At 41.8% G+C, this 21,534-nt stretch overlaps 1 protein-coding gene across 20 annotated transcripts in view; it reads right to left on the bottom strand.

Moving 5' to 3' along the window:
* Positions 1 to 21,534, bottom strand: part of DNM1 (dynamin 1) — a 70,313-nt gene that overhangs the window by 44,381 nt on the left and 4,398 nt on the right. For all 20 annotated transcript variants that reach the window (XR_007509967.1, XR_007509964.1, XR_007509962.1 and 17 more), the window contains exon 2: positions 383 to 456. Coding sequence is in view for 14 of the 20 variants with exons in the window: in XM_049832445.1 (XP_049688402.1) it covers positions 383 to 456 (74 nt within the window). In the remaining 6 variants the exon portion in view is untranslated. The remainder of the gene's footprint in view (positions 1 to 382; positions 457 to 21,534) is intronic.

Genomic DNA, 21,534 nt, shown 5'->3' on the forward strand with positions numbered 1-21,534 from the left:
TCCCAGTGTTCTCCCACTGGGTTTTCAGTACATTAAATCACCTTGCCCCCTTATTTCAGTAGATTACCAGCAGGGTCACCTGGCTTTTAGGTCTTACCCACACATAAGAGTCACAGCTGCATAGGCAAAGGAAAATTGCAATAAGTGTATGCATGGAGCCTTGCCTAAAAAATTAAAACAAAAAACTAAGAAGCATTTTGCTTCTTAAGACTTTATGCATCAGATGTTAAACAGGTAGAACTGAAAACCAGCTGTAGGTCATTTTTACTGGGGAAAATTCTTATTTATTTTTTCCACACTGAGCAGTGCCGCTGATCAAATAAGATCTTTCTTGACTAAGACAGCAATCCAGCTGGACACACAGGGAAGGTAGCTCACATACCTGTGCTGGCATTTACCAGCTGCAGGACCAGCGGGCGTCTGGTTACGATGCCAGATCCACGTGGCAGAAAGTCCCTGAAATGAAATAGGAAGTTTCAGATGAGTGAATGATTGTTTCCTTCCCCTTTTCATAGCTTTTCTGCTTCTATAAGCGTACATGGATTCTAACAGGGAGTCTCAGCCAGGGGCACAAAAATGTTTGAGGCACTAAAAGCCAAGTGCTCCTCCTCAGGGAGCATAAGAGCTTGCTGTTCTGAAGAAGCCTATAGTCACAGCACACCCCCTCTAATCCTGTCTGTTAACAGCTACAGCTCCTTCGGCTGAACTTCCAAGCTAACAAGCCCATTTAATACAGCTGTCTGTACTTTGGAAAAAATTAAACTCTTTAATCAGAAAGAAAAGAGAAGTTGTAGCAGAGCCCAAAAACTAGCATGCCTCCTTTTGACAAAATACAATTACCCGAACTACAACACTCACTCACACTCTGCACTTCAGGGCTTGAGAAGACACCACATTGTTCCAGTGTGCAAACACCATATGATACATCTGAAAGAATAAACAGCAGCCAAAGGCTTGCCTCCACCCAGGGTTTGCCCCTGGCTAACTACTCAAGACATAAGTAGTGCCGAGGCAAAAGCAGGAGCAGCTTCCTTCTATATTCACAAGAATCCCGAATTTGTGGACTTCAAATCATTTCAAAGGAAGGAAGCCTTTTACTATCCTTCTCCAAATGCTGACTTAGCAGCCACAGCCCACAAGTTCTCCTTTGCTTTTTCTTTTTCCAAATCCAAGTGCTTTGAGAAAGGCTAGGCATGCTCACTGCATCTGCTGATGACCTTGCTAGTTTGTGGCCTGGTTTTCAAATACTCAGCTGTTCATGTGGCTCTTCAAGAGCCACTGAGCATTTCTGAAAACATGAACGATTGCTTCCTTGCCTAGTGGGAGAAGCATCACTTCAAAACATGGTTCCTACAGCATGAATATAGTTTTCTTTGTTAAAATAAGTCCTACCTACATTGTTTGGATTCTGGCACACAATCCTTCCTTGATAACTGTGGCAATGATAATTTTGCTAATTCAGTAGTGACTAACTACTTCAGTGAATGAGAAATCCAGGGCCCTCCATTTTGAGCATCTTGCTCTTAGTCCTGCATGAGCTTAATACTGACAAAGGAAGCGAAGATGAGGAACGAGCTCTCGCTTTAACAAGTTAGACAAGGACTTAGCAGTTTTGTTTCACTCCTGGTTTGGCCACTGATTTCCTATGTAACTCTATGCAAGTTATTCTACTTCTCTGTATTTCACTTTCCTCAGCTATAAAGGTAATTCTCCATCTGTGGGGCTATCAGAATAACTTGACAATATAAAAAACTGCAGAGCAGTTTCAAGTGAAGGGAGAGTAAGGAGGCATTCTACAATCACTAACACCTCAAAAGTATCTCCTCTAAGTCTGGAGTAATGGGACCTCTGGTACCACTCTATCAGTTAAAGTAAGATCATAACCCATTCTTATTATTTCAGACTTTTCAGTAGTATAAAGAGTTAACCAGGGTTTGTCTTTCATTTGTTTTTCAAATAATACAGCTCTAGTTTTTCCATTCCAGTGGGATTAACCCTGGAATCTTTGAGGCATTGCATCATTCTAGCAGCTTTCTGCTGTCTCAGCTCTATTCCTATAGATGTCTGTGGTCAATATGTGAAAAAGTCATACCGTAGCATCAGTTTTTAGCATAACAAATCCATCTGAGCTGCACTGACTTATTTTGAACTTACTGTACCTGACAAAAAGGTATCCTACTAATATAGATTCCTCTTCTAGCATATTGAGACAATACTCTAGCTATTGATCTCCAACTTGCACTATTAAATCCTGCTTTACTGGAGGAAAAGCACCACTTGCATTTAGAAGAATGAGCCCTCTAGGAATTAAGATTCCACTCACATTGTGCTCCATGTTTTCCTGAAGCCTTCTACTTTGGCCAAGATCCTGATTTCTCTGCTGTCCTTATCACAGCTACAAAGGTAAAAACTCAGGACAAAGGTAGATGGAAAACCTATGTGCCATCTGGATTCCAGCATTATAAAAAAAAAATAAAAAATCCAATGTATTGTGTTAACTGAGTAGCTCCTAGGCTATTCCAAGGAAAAAACACTAAGTCCTCATAGAAGACAAGATGACAAATCCATTAGCCAAATCTAGTTATCTAAATTAACAATCTTAGTGCTGCTTTAATTCAGAGTGAAAATATGTACAATCTGATCTCTAATAGCAGAAAATTAATGTGTGTTCTTATCCACAAACTATTGGGGTACATGCCATTCGACTTTTAAGTTTTCTCTATGCTTGACTCCTCTCAGGAGTTACAGCCAAAGAGCTTCATAAAAAAAAAAAAAACAAACAATTGATGCAGTATCACCCCATTGTATCTATATTATTTCCTATTCTTTTATTCACCTCCTTTCTATAGTCTCTGGGACAAACTCCTTCCTCCTTCTGCTCCAGCTAAGCCTTTCAAATCTTAGACACTAAAAAGTACAGATTAGTAAATTCTGTGGCAAGCTGGCTGGGTGCCATGGAGAAGGCAGTGTACCAGTGTTGCCTGCCCTCTTGCAGTAGGCATAATACATTGCTTCTGTAAATAAACTACAACAACAGAGCATGTGTGACATGGACAACATACCCAGCCCAGGTTTTGAGGAGCCAGAAGAAAGATCTACACACACATCTATTGCTCCAGAAAGAGCAGCACAAAGTGATGAAATTAAGGCAGAATCAGGGAAGCAATATATTGAGATAAGAACAACCACATGCCAGATGACTTGGGTAGACAAGAGCAGAAGGGTTAGATAAACTGGCTTATTCAATTCCAGTACAGGAGATGTACAGTAGCAAAGCTGGAGGGGGGAAACAGATGGAGTAAGTCTTCAGAGATAACATGCTGTAAGGCTCAGAGTGCTGGAACAAGGGCAGCAGGGATTCCACTTGTAAGACAAGGCAGCCTCTAGCATGACATCAAAAGCAGCCTCATTACATACATCGCTATACAAGACTATGTGCCTGAAATAGGTTATTCAGTTAGGTTGAGGGCACCAACCCCCTGTTTTCCTCCTTCACTTTGTATCTTAGGAACTTAAAATTACTTTTTTTGTTGTTTTGTTTGTAACATGCAGAAGTGGCATGACAACATTTGATTTCCTATGCTTTTAAGGAATACCACAACATGCCACTTCTTCAGGCTAGGCTTCATCAGCGAACACAGAAAAGTAGCAGCTAAAAGAGACAGAGAAGCTGTATTCAGGGAATAGAAATACTTCATTTGCTTGTATCTTTTTTGCTTAGCTATTGACTCAAAATTCCCTATCAAGATATTGAGGTATCAGTTTTAGCAATGCAATTCCAAGCATTTTATCAGAGTTGGAAAACTTGGAACAGCTACATTCCCCAAACTGTCAGTTATTGGAAGGCTTATTTATACGTATTTCACACTCATCTTTTCTTAACTACTGTCAGAGAGAGGATATTGAGCTATGTAAATTTTTGGTCTGGCCAGCAATAGCTCTCCTGTTCTAAACCAAGACAACAAAAAGAACCAAGGCTGCAAACCCTGATGGGTCTCTAGCTGAAAGTGACCTGAAAAGACATTTATTGTTACATTTTACATTGCTCATTTCTGAAGTGCCTACACATGTTCTCAACTAGCTTCACAGCTACCTCAGGGCAAACCCAATCACATCATCCCTTCCAGTCTTATTTCTATTTTAGTATGTAGAGCTGCATTAAAGTACAGATTTGGGCTGAAAGCTGCATTAAGAACACAACAGTGAAAAAAAATATTTGAGGGATGATACACAATCTAGCAGTTACTATAGAGCAACATTCGAACAAAATCCACACACATTGGAAACATATTAAGGCAATCGATGTCATGCAACAATACATTTATAATCAGGGCACTGAGGACTTGGGCTTTCCCTAGTAGTTTTTTTAAATCAAAGACAGACACTCTATACAGAAACCTCCATGCATTAGGCATCTTGGAATCCTACAGGTGCTATTAATTACAGAAAAAGAACATCTACTCTATAAACAAGTTTGAGATCAATTAATGACTTGCACAGTACAGAGGATAAGAAATTAAAGGTAACTTGGACCAAGGATATTTCCCCCTAGACTATTTATAAGACACAGGAGATTGATAAACTGCTTGTATAATTCAACATGTATTCTATGGAAAGTGAAGAAAAATATTGATAGATGCAGTCAAAAAAAAGAAGTAGGACAGATACCCATATGAAAAGTTTGGGACTTCCTGAAGACGCACACATTGAAACTTTCAGACAAGTTTCTTGTGTTTATTCATTGCTACTACATTGAAGAAAATGTGACTGTCTCCATTAAAAGAGGAGACTTGTATGAGCTGGTTTGCTGCAGTAGGGCCACATTTGTTCCTAAAGAACACAAACAATTTGCTGGTCAAAAAAATACTTGTTTACTCCTTTGGTCAAACACTTTATCTTGATCTGATGTTTTCTTGTTAAACAAGAGATAACTAGATCTTTGGAGTAAGGACTAGTCTTTCAGCATGTCAGTGATCATTATGGGCATATTGTGCCTGGTTCACCCACTTTGTTAGAATAAATGCTCTCAAACCTGATAAACACAAGAGAAAAAAGTGATTGCATGAGCAAGTCTGTCCCTTAATGCTTTGCTAGAAGCAGTTAGCTCACTGTTTTAGGTTTGTGCTCTAAGGCTTAGAGATTCCCCTAACAGTTACAGTGGCATTTAATTCCAGCAATATAGCATTTGCAGGTAACCTGCCTGTGATCTTGTAGCCATGACATTCAGTAATGGCAACAACCATAACTTCCTAACAGTGAAGGAAGGTAACATACTAGCAGCATCCCTACGTGTCGGCTGAGACTGCAACTGCTTCTCAATAGCTACTCTTCCACTGCAAGCATGAGCACTGTGCATTTCCTCCATCAAATTCAAGTGGAAAAGCACCTCTGCTGGCCATCTCCTTTGCACTACATATAGACACTGTCTACTTTTTTGCAGCTCATTGCTTTAATATGAGGGCCCCTGAGGTTTGTCAAAAGATCACTATGTAGTACTGACCAAGACATTTAATTTCAGCTATAAACACACCCATGAGAGGAGACTGCATTAATGCAGATGTTCAGAGAGAGACCCAACAGAAACCACTTTCTTTTTGCTCATATGTTCTAGAAACCTTAATATGGCCAGACAAGAAGGCTTCCTGCAATCCTTTGTGTGGCACTACAAATGCATTTTTACTAGCCCAGCTCTCAACCCAGCAAGAACTCAACTTCAAAACTGAAAGATATATGGAAAATGCACACACAGGGAAACCCAAGAACATTTGTCAGTTCACAGGACAGGCAGCTAGGACTCCTGGACTATAAAAATCAATTTTGCCCCTGGTTTATTAAGCCTTGTGAACAAGTTACTCTTTGTACCACAGCATTAAAACAGTTTTGCACCTTCTCCATCCACTGGTAATCTATATTTCTGAAAGGACTTTGAGTCAAAGCTTTTTCATGCATGATTTCAGTCTTCACTGGAGTTGCAACAGAGGTCATCTGCAGTCAACAACAGAACCAAGCCCATGGCACCATCTCTTGTTCTAAATGGAAGACAGACCAAATGCTTCGACAACCACTTACTTTCCCTCCCTCCAGGAAAGGTGGAAGGCTTGCAGAGCTATCTGTAGAGGGCTTTGAAATACAAATTTAGGCCTAGTCTAGATATACCAATACAGCATCCTTGCAGTTTATTGTTTGTCAGTCCTTTGAGATTCTTGGATTAGAATGCACTAGAGAAGGTAAAGCCCCAATTCAAAAGCCAAAACAGCAGCTTATGAAGACATGAAAGTGAACACCACCATCTCATCATTTAATTTCAATTCCATTTCTTATTAAACATCTACAGACAAATAGGGTATTAAGGGATGTGATTAATCCCCAGTTTGGATTATATTAGTTTCAGAAAATTAAGATTTAGACAGCCTCCACAATCTGACATGACTGTTTCTGTTTTTTAAATCCAGTATTTGTTATTTCCTGTATTCTGGTGGTACCCAGGGACATCAATTCAAATCAGAACTGCACTGCACAAAGCACTATGCCAGTACAGAGCAAGAAAAACAGTTCCTGCCCCTATGGGTTTTACTATCTGGTTACACAGTTCAGACCTGCTCCTGCTTCAGCTTAGCACTATCTTTATTTCATCTGTCAAGTCTTATAGTTGATCATTCATCATGCAAACACACCCGGATCAAGAGTTCTTCATTAGCTCATCACAGCACAATGCATTACAAGAAACCCAAGACAATCTAGGGCTATCAGTACCTTTGATGTATGACTCTTCTGATCAGGGCACTGATTAGCAACATTCACATCTTCATATAGGCTGCATTCTATGAACAGCTTATAAATCTCCCTGAACATCACTTCATCTCACAGCACAACAGATATGTTTTCAAACATACTCTTACTTCAGCATGTGTCTCAAATGAATCCTTAAAACACAAGCTGACACCTATGCAACACATTAGCCACAGAATATCTGCAAGGCTAAAAGTATTTCCTATTAATCTTACTGACTGCTAAAACAAACACCTCAAAAATGGTCATACCTTTCCACTTAGGCATTAATTCAAGCACAGTGCTCCTTCGTAATAGACATCATCTATTTCTACCAGAAGGTAGAAGTCTGATGCAGGAACAGCCCTTGAGAGCACCTTCCTGACTGATCCTTCAAGTGACATGCAAGTACCTTCATAAGCAATTCTGTAACTTCGGACACGGGCAAGGACAAGGACAAATTAGTTCTTTCCTCTGCCACCCAGTAGGTTAACAAGAGCACTGTATTACAGATTTAGACTGTCCTTTCCTGCTGACTTTGTGGCCTCTATGAGCTCTTATCTTCCCTGAGCCAAAGTGCTTTTCAAACAAAAAAGCCAGACAGGCCGACATGAACAGCAAGCATTTAAAAGCAGGTGCTATGAACAAAAGCACCCATCAACCTGCTATTCTGTTTTTCTCTGCCCTTATCTTTCATCTTCCTTTCATGCTGCATCATGTGAACTTGGACACCAGTCCTACAAACTCGTAATCACATGGTAAGTCCCATTCCTAGGTAGCCACATTTTTTTTTCCATTAAGGTTAGCACTTTCAGACTCAGAGAAGTTTAAGCCAGGGGATGCGTGTTATTTATCTGCCAATCTCCACAGCACAACAGTCTGCCTAGCCTTGACCCACAGTGAAAGAGAACAATTCCATAAGCACTTAGTATAATATCATTTCTTATGGTGTAATTGGTACTGGTCACACAGCGGATACATATAGAAATAAAGATCTATTGTAAGTACACCACATTCCAGCATACTAGCAATATTATTGTGCACAATGATTCATTATTCAAGAATACAATTGTGAAAAATAAAGACAGGCAGTAGTTCATGAGTGTCATCATAATATACATGTTAGCAGAAACAAAAAAATTAAAGAGAAGGCTTCCCACTGCCTTGCACCTTGAGTTCCTATTTACAGTAGCGCAAAGGGAGGTTAACACTATTGTGCTGACTTGGAACACTCACAATTGCTTTGTTAATTAGTTCTGGCACTCAGACAGCATCTCCAACACCTAGCCATTTCTCCCCAGTACAGCTCTCCAGATCAGTAACCAAGAAGGGCCAAGCAGACCTCTTTTCAAGTGTGGGAGTTTGCTGTACATAATACAAGTTCCCAGGGACTCTTACAAACTTCACAGGTGCTGTCTGACCAAGGCAAAGCACAAATGCTGGTATAAGCTGGACCCATTTATAGCATACTACTGAATAATTTGCAAACAGAGTCAGAAGGGATAGATAATGAACTAGAAAGTAGCTTCTGAAGTTTGCACCTTCCCCTATTTCCCTATCTGCCTTGAGTTCTTCTATTCCTTTGCCCAGCATTGCAGTTGATACCAGCACAGGTCCCCAGCAAGTGTGAGGGGCATTCTGTCTGAGATGCCTTTACTAAGGTTTTATGCAGAGACTGAGGCACTGTGGTCTTCAAACATGAAAGACCAGCAACTATGCTAATTCACTGTAAGAAAAAAAGTGTAGAAATAGGTTGTATTACATGTCCATACACACATCCTGCTCCAGAACTGACATTATGATTCTCTCCACAAGAATCACCTTTCTGTTTTGTTTCCTCTGCCCCTTTTACAACTGACCAGGATGTGTGGTGTTCTGGAGCTCTCCCGCATCTTTTTCCCATGCTGTGCTCTACCCTTTATTCCAAGTAAGGAAAAACAAACAAACAAAAAAAGTAGCATATTCATTGAATTAACATATGAAGTAAATAAAGCGTATTCATTGAATTAACATATGAAGTAAATAAAGCTACGCAAGAATCCTACATTTACTGCAAAAGGCAACATTTCAAAAGCCATAATGATCCCACATCACAGGCTTTGCCAAAAAGACTGGAAACCTTTCAGGAGACTGCCCCCTCCAAGAGAATCCACCACCATAGAAAACTGCATGGCTGGCTGTTTGAAAGCCTACATACAGTAACTCTGGCAAGTCAAATCCAGTTCCTCATGAACAAGCATAACAGTGGGGTTTGTTTCACTGACATTTGGGACTTAACACTGTGTCATGAAGACACAGCAGCTGAATGAGCTTCCATCTCAGCCATAGGGCTTGTCTTCTCATCATGGGATGCAGCAAATTACTTGGCCACTGATCTAGATATACAGAGGTGACAGTCTCCAGTATTGTTCCCTGTGTCACCTTCTTCGTAATTTTTGGTGGAGCACAGATCTTCTCTTTCCTACAGAACAGGATAGAGCCTTTTGTTACTGAAATACATTGTCATACTTATGTGCTCTTGTGGGCCTTTGGGGGAACCCACATGCCTTCAACATCAAAAGTGTTTATCAGAAATGTGTTTCTGCCACTCAGAACACATTTGTTGAGTCTGTGGGCTAAGGGGCCTCAGACAACTAGAAATGGGATAGGCCCTATGCAATGTTCTCTCACATCACTGATACTTCAGCTGCAGTGGCCGTATTCAGACTTCAGCCTGCAGCACAGTTATAAACACAGCTAAAGCAAAAATGAAAGTGCATAGCAATTACTACATGAACGCTTGCTTAGAAACAGCTCTCTCCCTTGCCCCTCCCAGAGTGCACTAAATCTTTTCCAGAGTGCGCTAAATTCCGCTTTTCTGGCTTATCTCTGACTGCACAGACTGGTTCCCAGGAGTCACTGCGGTCAGTGCCTTTCTCATTCACTCTTTCCACATCTCCCTTCTTTGTATCTCACTCAGCCCCTCTTCTCTATGCAGGTCTCCGGAAGCGAAGCAGTGGGATAAGATAAAAAGTTTTTCTATTATTTATTTTTATTTGAATCCTTTGGGCTGATTTTTCTGTTTCATATTCCACTAGCTTCAGGGTACATTGAAATCTGGAAGATAGCCGTATGCATTATGCCAAGTCATGGCTGCACTAGAGCCTCTATGCACAAGTTAATCTGATGCAGAACTACAGTTTTGTGGCTGTAACTGCTTCCACAAGGCAAGAGACATCCAAGAAGGTCAGAAGCATTCTTACACTTTAGGTACTACGCTTTTATTCAATGCCCTGGGGGCCTGCCAGCCTGCAGAGTAAACCCGCATAGCCAAGAGCTTGCCCCAGGGATTTCTGCTGCTTTATGTCTACAGTAATTCCAAGGAAGCCAGTATACCCTAGCTTTATGCTTAGTAGACCTTACAGCAGGACCCGTCCTGACTTTCAAAGTGCACTGTATATATATTTTTAGATGGTCTGGAAGTAAGAGAGAGATGTTGCTACATTCTTCTGATGCACTCCTGCAAACCCATAACCAAGGGTTACCACATCCAGTCAACTCACTGGCTGCGTTACAAAGCATAAAGCAAGAATTTGATAGAGCTCCACTCCACCCCTAACTTAGTTTATGTAACATGTACTGAAGTTCCCAGATACAGTGAGGGGAGACAGAAGCAGAGCAAATAGAATTTCTCTCCATTAGAGAAGGCTACACAGCTGCTGCACTGCATCTGCAGGAAGGGAAGAAGAGAACAGACAAGGGAATACCTCAAGAAGCAGCTCACACACAGCCATTACCATTATTGCCAGTTTTCCATGGTCTGCTTTCCTTCCATCTAGAAATGTAAGCTTTCCCTCTCAGAGTCGTTGCTGGGGCCTAGATAGGCAAGTACCTTTGGGACATGGGAGCCTGAAACACAGAGGTGTTGGTCAGAATCTTTTGAAGGATCTGCACTAGGATCTTGCACAAGGGCACAGGGTCCATTCAAACTGTCTCAGTACTACAGACCATTAGGAATATATGGGTTTTGGTAAGTACTGTTCTTATTTGAACCTGTCGATCGAGGTTTATTATTCATGCTTTGATTCCTTCTCTGGGTTCACGAGATTAACTTTCATTTTAGAAGAAAGGTTTCAAAATCATCACCCCCAGTCACAGGACTTCAAGTGCTGGGACTTTCTGAAAGCAGTACACCAAATATAACAGGACATAGAAAAATTTCATCAGCAAGCAATGCTTGAAGCCTGTCTGAAAGATCTCAGCTTCCCCCAGTCCTTGTAGACACCACGAATAGTTCTCAGCTCTTTGCCTAGAAGGTGTGCTGAAGTGTGAGCACAGTTCATGACCTTAGCCATCCCAATTGAAAAGTCTGGGCAGGATAAACAGTCACAGCCGCCTGTACTGTAATGCAGGCCTCCTTTCTGGCTATGAGTGACCAAGGTTAACTTCTTTGCTTTTAAGTGCCATGGAGGGCTGTGACCCTGGAAATCCTGGCATACAATGACAGTGCCTTGTGTCATCCCTGCTGAGGAAGCCTGCAGTGGGAGCAGATTGGATCCACGTGCTTCTCTCCCTAGTTGTGATCACTGACTAGGTAGATAATCCCCTCACAGGCTGCTGCTCGACAATTGCAGTGCAGCAACCAATCCAATCTGAGAGCCAGAACCAGGCCCAGGGGGATAATTCCCCTCCTATTTCCCTACAACATGGGAAATCTACTTGTTTCCATAGAAACAAATCAGTTTGATGTCCACATAGCTCCTGCATCCCCCACTGCTGTGCATCAGCCCCAAGCCGCTGAGGCTGAGAGATTTTAAAGCATCTACCGCTATAAGTCAACAATTTGCACAAGAAATAAGAGGTACATCTGGCATACAAAACTGGCTATCTCACCTGAGATGTCATGTACCTCAGTTCATCTCTACTGCAAGAGAATTCATCGGGAATATCCTTCCCCTCCTCCATTTTGAGTGTTGACTTATCTGCCAGATCCCTCCCTGCTATCTTCCTGCAGATGGGTTAGCCCAGAATACATGAGGACATAGAACACAGATGGGAAAGGAAAACAGGGCACTCCAACACCTCAAGTGCACTTGTGAGACAATTTCCTCTTTGTATTTTCGCAGGTAAAAACTCTAAAGAACCTTTATTGTTTGGAACTCTGTATTTTACTGTGGAGGATTATTTAAAGAGTGGTACAGCCTACAGTGCATTGCCTGATCTCAAAAAGTCACTGCCCATTATAGCAAATGCCGCATTGACTCTAGGCTGCAGTGCTGGGGAAGGAAAGAGTCTTAAGAGAGTAGAAAATTGCAGCACTGCTGCTGCGCAGCTTCCTCTGGGATCTTTTGGGTAATAGAAAATGAAGTCCTGAATCTTGCTTGCTGCCTTGGGATATTCAAGGTAAAGAATAACACAGCACTGACTCTATATGACAATATCAGGAACTCAAGGGAATAAGCAGCCTGGTGTATCCTGAATGGATGTGGCAGTTAGGATTACACATTCGTGGAAAATGCAGCTTTGATTTCAAGAATTACAATCCTAGGAGAAAGAAAACAAGGCTGGTTTCACTCATTTAAAAAACAAACATAACACCAGATCTGGGTAGCGATACCAGGATTCAGGGGAAAAGCAACCACAGCACTGGGTCCAGAGGCCTCCAGAGCCACAGGTGTAACATTGCACTAGCACCATGTATTCTCCACCACAGAAGCTGTAAATTAGACCTTTCCACCTGCCTTGCTGACTTTTCACCGTCATAGCATGAAAACAAGTTTTCCTTTTGCTCCCTCTGAAGCATATATACCCTGGCAAAAAAACGTCATGTAGATTTTATCTGCAGAATCTCCCTGCAACTTCCAGACAGTCTCAAAGAGGGCAATATTAGGCATCAACAACACTCTAGAGCATCAAATTAGTCCAGTCCTGATCGCAGTAGTGAAGAAAGTTTTTTATGGCCATAAAGTAAACTCATGACCCAGCATCTTTGCTCATCTCTTTCTCAAGCCACACTGATCTGTCATAATACTGCAGTAACACTGCTCTGCTTTGGCACAAACAAATCTACTGACAAATCCTGGCTTTGCCATAACAGAAAGGTTGCAGCCCTGAAAAACATGACCTGTACGGCACCTGCAACTCGAGCTGGGAGAAAACAAAAGGACAAGCTGTACACTAAAACACTGGGACAGGAATGACTGATGGGAAAGCACAGCCACAATAACACCCTAGGATTAATGTATGCCAAGACTGATAGCCAACAGGCTGACCTTGCTATTTCCCACCACCAGTGTCTTAATCTGTCCTAGCTTTCTGGAGTCAGGCTGCAGCCGAGTCTAAACTAAAGGCTGCCCAGCACTAAAGGTTCTCCTGTGTTCAGGGACACCACTAGACTGTGCAGTGGTAACTAATATTCAAGCGATTCGTGACATGGAGACTCTGGATAAAAAGGGGTTTATCCCCCTTTTTGCCCTTTTCTCCTTCAGAGAAGGAAACTAGGTACAGTGACAGACACAAAGACACCAAACACTCGTGGTAGGTGTCATCTTAGATTAGTCAAAACTCCACTACCTCTGGAGTCCTGGTATTTGCTGCAAGACCTAAGAGAAGAACAAACATAGCTCAAGGCAGATTTCATCACTGCAGTATGACACTTCTTCCACTTCCAGACAGCACTGTGTGCTAGATAGAAAAGGAGACAGTCTCCCCAGAGCCTGAATGCCTTAAAGGGTGCAGACAACTGAAACAGTTCATTGGAAGAGGCAAAATCACTTTGATGAGCCCACTAATACAAACCCAGAAGGAAGCTGTATGAGGAAAGGAGGTGGTACCACAAGCCATGATGTGCTATTAGTGGCCAGACATGGGTGGTGGGTTTATAAAATTGAATGCATATGCCCTAACAATTTATCTCAGGTCAACAGTAGGAGGCAGAGTGTGTTGTGGCCATGGAGGTAGGCTGCTTCCCTTCCAACAGGCCAGGCAGGAGGGATGGAATTCTGTGGGGTAACAGAGTTATGCTGCACTCAGGCATCCTGACCAAACTGTCCAAGGTGCATGGTTGTCCTGCAGAGGGAATTTAAGATGCCAATTTATATCTCTGCTCTGCCTGGAGAAGTATGCAGGAACAGTGCCAAGCTCCTTGCTATGCACTGCATCTCTGCAGTTTCAGATATAATTAGGATCACCCTGGCTGGAAACATGGTGCAGAGGCACCGCTGCTTAAGCCCTTGAAGAAAAATCAGCAGACTGACTGCTAACACCTCTAGTGCACAGCAAAGTCAGAGGCATTAAACTCCACTTCAAAAACCACACAAGACATCTCCATTTCAGGCTCTACCAGAATGAAAGTTGGATCAATAGTCCAAAAAGAAATACGCTTTTGACCTACTGGCTGGTTCCAATGTGTCTGCCAGAGTCCTTTTGAACAACCAGTGGGACAGCACTTCTCATGTCCCAGGAAACATTTTTCTCTGGTAAAGTTTGGGCAGTGACCATAGAAGGTGACAAAAAGGCAGGTATGTAGAGGTACATATCCACATAATTTCTAAAGGAGTCCAAGTCTTCATGGAAAACTTTTAGGGCTTAAATTCAAAAAGCAGAGGAGGGTCAAAATTCACGTTGCCTATTAATGGCCACTCTGAATCTATAGCAAAATTGTGGCATAGTGACCTGGACAAACAGACCAGAGTCTTCTGATCTTCCATTCTTTTCCCTATTTTCCACAAGTAAAGGGTTTATCTAAATTCCTTCCCCTGATATCTTCCCCCCACCTCTTCAAACCAAGACACTGATTTCTAACAACATTGCTTTTGCCTGTCCAGGTGTCCAGTTTGAATTCAACTTTGTGCAAACAGAAAATGGCAAAATACCAAATGCTAATGCAGTGCCCCGCTTGTTCTTTTGCACTAAGTATTCTTTAAATATAACTCTTTCAATAGGCTATACAAATCATTCAGGAAACTGACCTATTCAGATGAGTTTGGGGTGCCAGGTCATTTGCAGGCCTGGCTTAACAAACACATTCTGTATGAACAGGCATAAACAGAGAGTAACGCGTTGGAACAGGAACATCAAATCAAAGTAGCACAGCCCAGAGGGAAGAAGTACATTGCTGGGATCTCTGCTGAGAACTGCACTGATGTAGAAGAGGTGACCTGAGTTTCAGCACTGGAGCTGCAGCATCAGTTCTGCAGCATGACACATGTCATGCACCAATCCCTGAGGTTATTCTGCATTTTGGTATGTACCAATCTCCTCCTTACCTCTAGCTACATCGCCACTGTGACAGATCTCCTCAAGGCCACCACGATGCTCAGGCAATTCCCAGCTATTCATAGAGGAGCTTCTATTAAAAGTAAAAGCACAATCAGCTTAAGAAATAGCCTGAGATTACTCAAGAGATCACAGCAGCCAGAAAGAGAGAAAACCTAACGTGTATTAGAATCAAGGGGCCCCATCCTGACCCAGAGCAGTGTAAGTTCAGAGTAAAACATAAGCAAGTCAGTGGAGCTAAATATCAGCATAAAAACTTTGAGGGTTAGAGATTCATTTTTTACTGGCTTAATCCTGAACTAACAAGTCATCAGGCATATTCCCCTGCTGACAGAGAACCGTTCCTGTGTTGGCAGGCAAGTGGCAAATGGACAGTTATTTTCATTATAAGCCCCTGTTAACTACTTGGATGAGGAAGAGCTCTTGGAGCTGAAACAGCCTGTTAATTTGTTGTCAGACCCCTGAGCCAGATCGTACATAACTTAGTCTGCCTTTACACATGCAAGAATGGCAGGAAGGCAAAGAGGAGGAAACTGAACAAAGGCTTCAAGATTTTTGCCTTTAGGTAGTTCTTTCCTTGTTCTAAGAAATTCAGCACAGCCTCCCCATCCCTGGATCTCCATTCTCAAAAACAAAAGCAAAAATAATAGCTTTTCCTAGTGCTCTCCAGGGTAAGTTAGCTCTCCTGTAAAAACATCTGCAGATGTTGAGAACCGACTACTCAGCATCTCTGTAGACTTCTGCCTACTGATGCTTTGAGAAAGGGTCTAAAAGCAGCTGAAAAACCACTCTGAAATACATCTGCAGTTTATGTTCAGCTTTTATACAGCATTACAGCAACACTGCCTGGCTCTTCAGTCAAAATCCACAGCAGTATCAGTTTAATATTGGCTACATCCTCTCAGGCATCCCATATACTACACTGGCTGCTCTTGCATCAAGACTGTTTCACAGCCACAAAATGACAGTCCTAGCATAGTGAGACAGGATCCCAGCAATTCTCATGTTTGTTATGGTAGCATTAACTCTTCACCCTTCAACACAGCTGCAACAATGCAACCTAAAGCCATAAGAAACAGGAAAGGGAGTGTTAAAGGGGATTGTTGAGACAATACACTATTAAAATAGTATTTTCACCCCCAGAGACTCAAGTTCAATTCTCATTTCAGTCACAAGTGAGCAATTGGCTTTATTTCAAACCTCTTTTATACAATTTATTGTTCATTGTGACTGCAACACAAGTATTTTAGTAGAGCTTATAGTTTTGGGACTAAGCCCTGATTTTTTAGGAAAGGAAGAGTTGGCAGTGCAGGTCTTGGAAGTTTTAGGATTCTTTATATTTGTCTCTAGGAGCACTTAGGGAAACAGCATCTTTTAAAGAAAAAAAAAGTACCCTCAAACATCCATGTTAGAAATTTATGTTTTCAATACAAAAGCTACACTGCTCTTCTGTTAACTTAATTGCTGTGTCCAAGGCTCTAAGAAAAGCCACACAAGTCACAAGACTTGCAGAAAAGTGGCAGAAGTTGGCAAGTTTGCTTCCAGTCAGCAAGACACAGCTTGAGGAGCTTGCATAACGTCTGCTTCCAAGATGCTTCCAAAAGCATGTTATGCTGAACTGCAAGAAGCTACTGACCAGGAATTGAAACACCATCTCACTTCCATTTGGTCATGGCTGGGTCTGCCAAAGCTTTCAGAGCATCTAACATGGCAGAGAACAATCAGAGACACTGTTAGATTTCAGGCTCAGGGCTCATTCTTCCTGTACTGTGCCTTGGAGGAAAGAAAAGCAGTTATCTATTATAGCCAGCACCAGCCTAGGAGCTGTGACAATCTCGAAGGTCATACAGGAAGCAATCATCAGCAACTTAATTGTTCTGTCTGCCCATCTATACAAGATAGCTTAATAAAATTACTGAGCCACTTCACATTCAATTGTTATTAAAGTATTCACTAATATGAGTTTGAAAACAAAAAGCTGGACATAAGTGCAAAGTACCAGCAAGTCACCTGGAATAATTGATTAAATATCTAACATGAAATTGTGCTCTCAGTTGCTAGTCACAATGTTTTGATGCATACTCTTGCCTGCTTCTCAGTAAACACTGAAATTGTCTCAGTCCTCTCTTCATAGCCACCCCAATATTTATAGTAGTTAGTCCTGAGCAAGACATCCAGTTCTCATGACTAAACTCCATCAAGTCACTCAAAAATAAGCATGATACATCACAGATAAATATAAATAAAAAGAAATAGCTTTTTGGTGCTTTTCAGAACAAGTCCTGGTTGCAGTCTGACCACCTCCAGGCGTGATCAGACCATCTGAGTGTTTAATGCGACTAGGACAAAACCCCGGGCTCATTCCTCCATAGGGCTGTATTACCCATCCCTGCTCTGAAAGACTATGCTAAAAAATTTTTTTAAGTGCTACCAGTTCATCTAGTGCAGCCTCATCCCCCAGTGCTTTTTAAGAATCCCCCAATTCCTCAAATCCAGTGTCTGACCTATGCCAGCAGCCAAAGGTGGCTGCATCAGTCCCAACCTCTCTGCAGAGCATACCTAAGTAACCAGCAGCACTGGGCAAAGGAGGCTGCACAAACAGCTAAAGCTTTTGGCACACCACTGCTGAAGAGAAAGCAGGTCTTTCAAAGGGCTCAGGCAGACATCACTGTACCACCCTTGCAGAGTTTTAATTCATTGTTAGGAAAAATAGTTTCCTACTTTATTGTTAACCTTTTCTACTGCTATTTCAAGTGTCCATTAATGATAGACACCTACATGACATGAGACCAACAGCCTCTCCTTTCTACAAATGGAGAAAGAGGTATAAAAAATTAGTCACAAAAGAATTTAGTTTCAGACCTGAGAACAGAACTCTTATCTCAAGGCTGAACGTGCCCATCTGCCTCTTATCAGAGACAATATTCCTTTACCTCGAGCTTTCACTCTCTATCACGATATGCAAAACCAGGTCTGAGATGAGGAAAAGAAAGTTTCAAGTGGAATGAGAAACTGTCCCACTAGCGAGCCGTTTTCCCACCATGCATGACTAGATTTCTTTTTTTTTTTTTTTGAGCAGATTTAGTTTTAGTTCTCCTCCCAACTAGCAGTACTCTGACTCATATGGTTACAGATCTGTGAGTCCAAGGAGGACAGTATTACACCCAAAACTTTGGGGTGTTTTTTTTAGTGGCATATCAAGGAAGTAGGTTTATCCTGCATATTACCAGTAAATTTCCTTTCACAGATGCCACCTCAAAACCAATTTTACATTGGGCATATAGGCTGAACACCATATGCTTCTAGGTGACTGTCTGCCACCCCTTCAGCAAATCTTATGGTTTTGCCACTCAAATGCACTGCCTGAAACAAAAATCTGAGTATTGGCTCACATGGGTGGAGCACACATGGGTTTACTCGTCTAATAAATTCACTGCTCAAGGCATCATAACAAGTTTCACCCCAGCAGCTAGAACACAGCAAGAACTGTTTTCTTGATTAACTTAAGCTAAGTTGTCAACTTCTTCCATTTGTCCTCAAAAAGGTTCAGCTTAAAGATGCTAAGTCTTTACTCAGAAGAATTTTTACTCACACTTGTACAGACAGGCTCAAACTTTAAAAAGTACAAAGTAGGGACATTCAGTAATTCACCAGATCAAGAAGAGGATTAGCTTCCTGCCTTAGAATAACATTTTCAGAGGTTGCCTGAGATAGGAGGTTCTGCAGACAGACTCCCACACCTTCTATTTAAGCCTAGCGGAATTCTGCTTGCTCAGAGCATCTGGAGAAGTCGGGTTCAAGGACTGGACTTGGCATCCCCAGCTAGGTATTGAACTATGGCTGCTGAAAACAATCAGTAGCCTTTAAAAATAGAAGTTTGTCTTTGCTTTGCCTTTTTTTTTTTTTGACTGTGTGAAAAGTTATAAGCGTGTGGAGTTTTGAAAAACAGTAACAGCTGACAGTTTCAGCATAGGGGAATGGTTTGGGGAACTTCTGACTTCTTTTCCCCACTGCTTTTGCAGACTCTCTACAGCCCTGTATCACAGCATACTGTTTATAGAGTAAACACACACACAAAAAAACCCACAACATTTACCTATCTCAAAGTACAGTAAGGACTAATCAAAGCTCAGGATGCTCTTAGATTCCCAACATGAGGATTATCATGGTAACAAGGAAGAGTCCACATTAGCAAAGAAGGCATCCTCCTTATCTGCCAGCTATCAGGTGATGAATTCCAGCAATGACAAGGCAACCTGTCATTTTCACACACCAGTAGGTCTAGGCAAGCCCCAACTTGCACAATACTGAGCATCAGCTTCCAAACTAGAGATATAGAGATACAGCTGGTTTCCTTTCCGTGGGTAAATTCTGATATGATCGGAGACATGCCATAAGAATCCATTTTCCTAGTGAATAGAAGGCTAAGGGGCAGTTACCAGAGGTATGAGATCATAACTAAAGAGTTAAGCTGAAGAATACAGTCAGACAGCGAGATCTGCGGAGAACATCTAACTGCTGCAGGAAGTAGAAAAGGTATTGGACTTATATTTATTTGATTTAACTCCTATAACATAAAAGCAAGGAGTCAGAGGACAAATACAGGCAGACACTGCTGCTGCATCTGCAAACGTAGAGATTCATGCTTTTCCCCCCGCCCCTTACAGCCATCCATGTTATGTTATGTTTTAACTTAATTATGTATCTCCTCCTAGCATTCCTCCTCCCACAAATGTTTGCTCAGAGCTGTACAGATTTCTCTTAAATTATTTTATCTTGTGGTCTGCTGTAACACATTATCCATTTCCCCCAGTGTTCCGTATTTTCTTCCTTCCCCAATTAATCTGAGATGATAATAGGTATTTTCTTCACTAAAGACCAAAGGCTTGATATTTGAAGGGCTATTATTTGACCACAATTTATTGCTCTAAACAGGAGAATCCTACTCCTGGCTCTTGCACCATCCTCTGCATCCCTAAATAAGTCAGTTCCCAAGCAATGCCTACGTCTTTAACCCACAAATACACAACAGCATTTGGTCAGCTCACAGATGTATTTATCATAAAACAATTAAGGGTCCATGACTTGCAATTACTCTCTCTGCCAGCACTCTGGGCATATAAATGTATCTCAAAGCTGAACACAAAAAAAAACCACCTAGAAGAATCATACTTAAGGACCTCTTCTGTGGCCAGAGCAGAGCAAGTTAGTGTGTCTTCTTGTTTAAATTTAAATCTGCTGCTAAAGTACTGCACCAATGCTCAACATTACCCAGCACAGCGGACATCGTCAATCTATACAAAACATAGCTATGATTTTTAGAAGATTTAAACACTCAGTTCTTTTCATAGCATTCAAGCTCACAAAGCATGTACTACAGCAGAAGCCTGAGCAACTTAAAAGCACAAAGATTGTTGACAAAAGAGTTTTCCTGCAGTATCTCAACAAGCCAAGTATCTGCATCTCTGTATGCATCCCTATAGGATCTTTCACTTCTAAGTTGCTAAATACTGCTGTTGCCCTCTGAAGGCGTTTTGCTGGAGAAGTTTCCCATAACAAAGCAAAGCATGTATTATCAAAGAAAGCATTCCCTCATCACATCTTGGGGGTGTAAGTATTTATCTCTAAATGGCTGGGGAAGGTTGAGATACGAAGATACTAAGTTGCTCCTCAAAGTCATACCTGAAACAAAACTAAATCCTGTGGCTTCAAGACCTCGCTTTGCATTTTCAGTATGTGACATCAGAAGGCAAAGACACAGTTGCAGTACATACTGCCTGGCCCTTGCCTTGTTTTATCAGGGCAATTACTGTAGCACAAGTGCCAAGCTTAATAGGTACCTCTCCTTACCACTGCCACAGGCAGTACAGTGCTGCATTTTCCCTGTTCTTTTACCCATGCTGAAATTTTGGGTTGCTAGGAGAGGCAAGGTTAGCCTAACCCAGTTTAGGTCTGTTCTTGCCTCCAATTTCCTTCTAGGTGACATACAAACATCATCTAATTCAGCATATACCACTGGAGCCTGGTGACAGACTGCTAAGTGCTCCTATTTGGTTTGGGACATAAAAGCTCCCAAAAGAGGATGCTTTTGAGGCAATGCTCAGGTCTGGGGTCAAGTAAACCCTGATTCACTTCCCACAACTTTGGCACTGCTTAGCTCCCATGATCATAAACAAGATGGTTTCACCTCTATTCAAGTCCTTCCACCTACTGTTCCCAGTCCTTAGTCATTGCCTCCTCAGCAGCCCCCTTAAACCATCTGTTCTCCAGAAGTCAGAGGTGCCTTGTTTTCTCCATGAAGACCAATGCAGCTGTCCTAGCAGGGCTGAGCAGCATGCTGCCTTGGATCAGACAACAACAACAAGGCACAGACATTTATGCAGCCATCTGAACACAGCCCAGTGCTTTCAGTTTTTCCTGTTTGTAAAGCAGAGGTTAACAGTAATACTCCCACAAATCCAAAGATTTGTGTAACAGTGCTCTGAGATCTTTGGATTTAAACACACACAC

The sequence above is a fragment of the Accipiter gentilis genome, chromosome 29 (genome assembly GCF_929443795.1).
Source record: "Accipiter gentilis chromosome 29, bAccGen1.1, whole genome shotgun sequence".
NCBI classification, from domain to species: Eukaryota; Metazoa; Chordata; class Aves; order Accipitriformes; family Accipitridae; genus Astur; species Astur gentilis.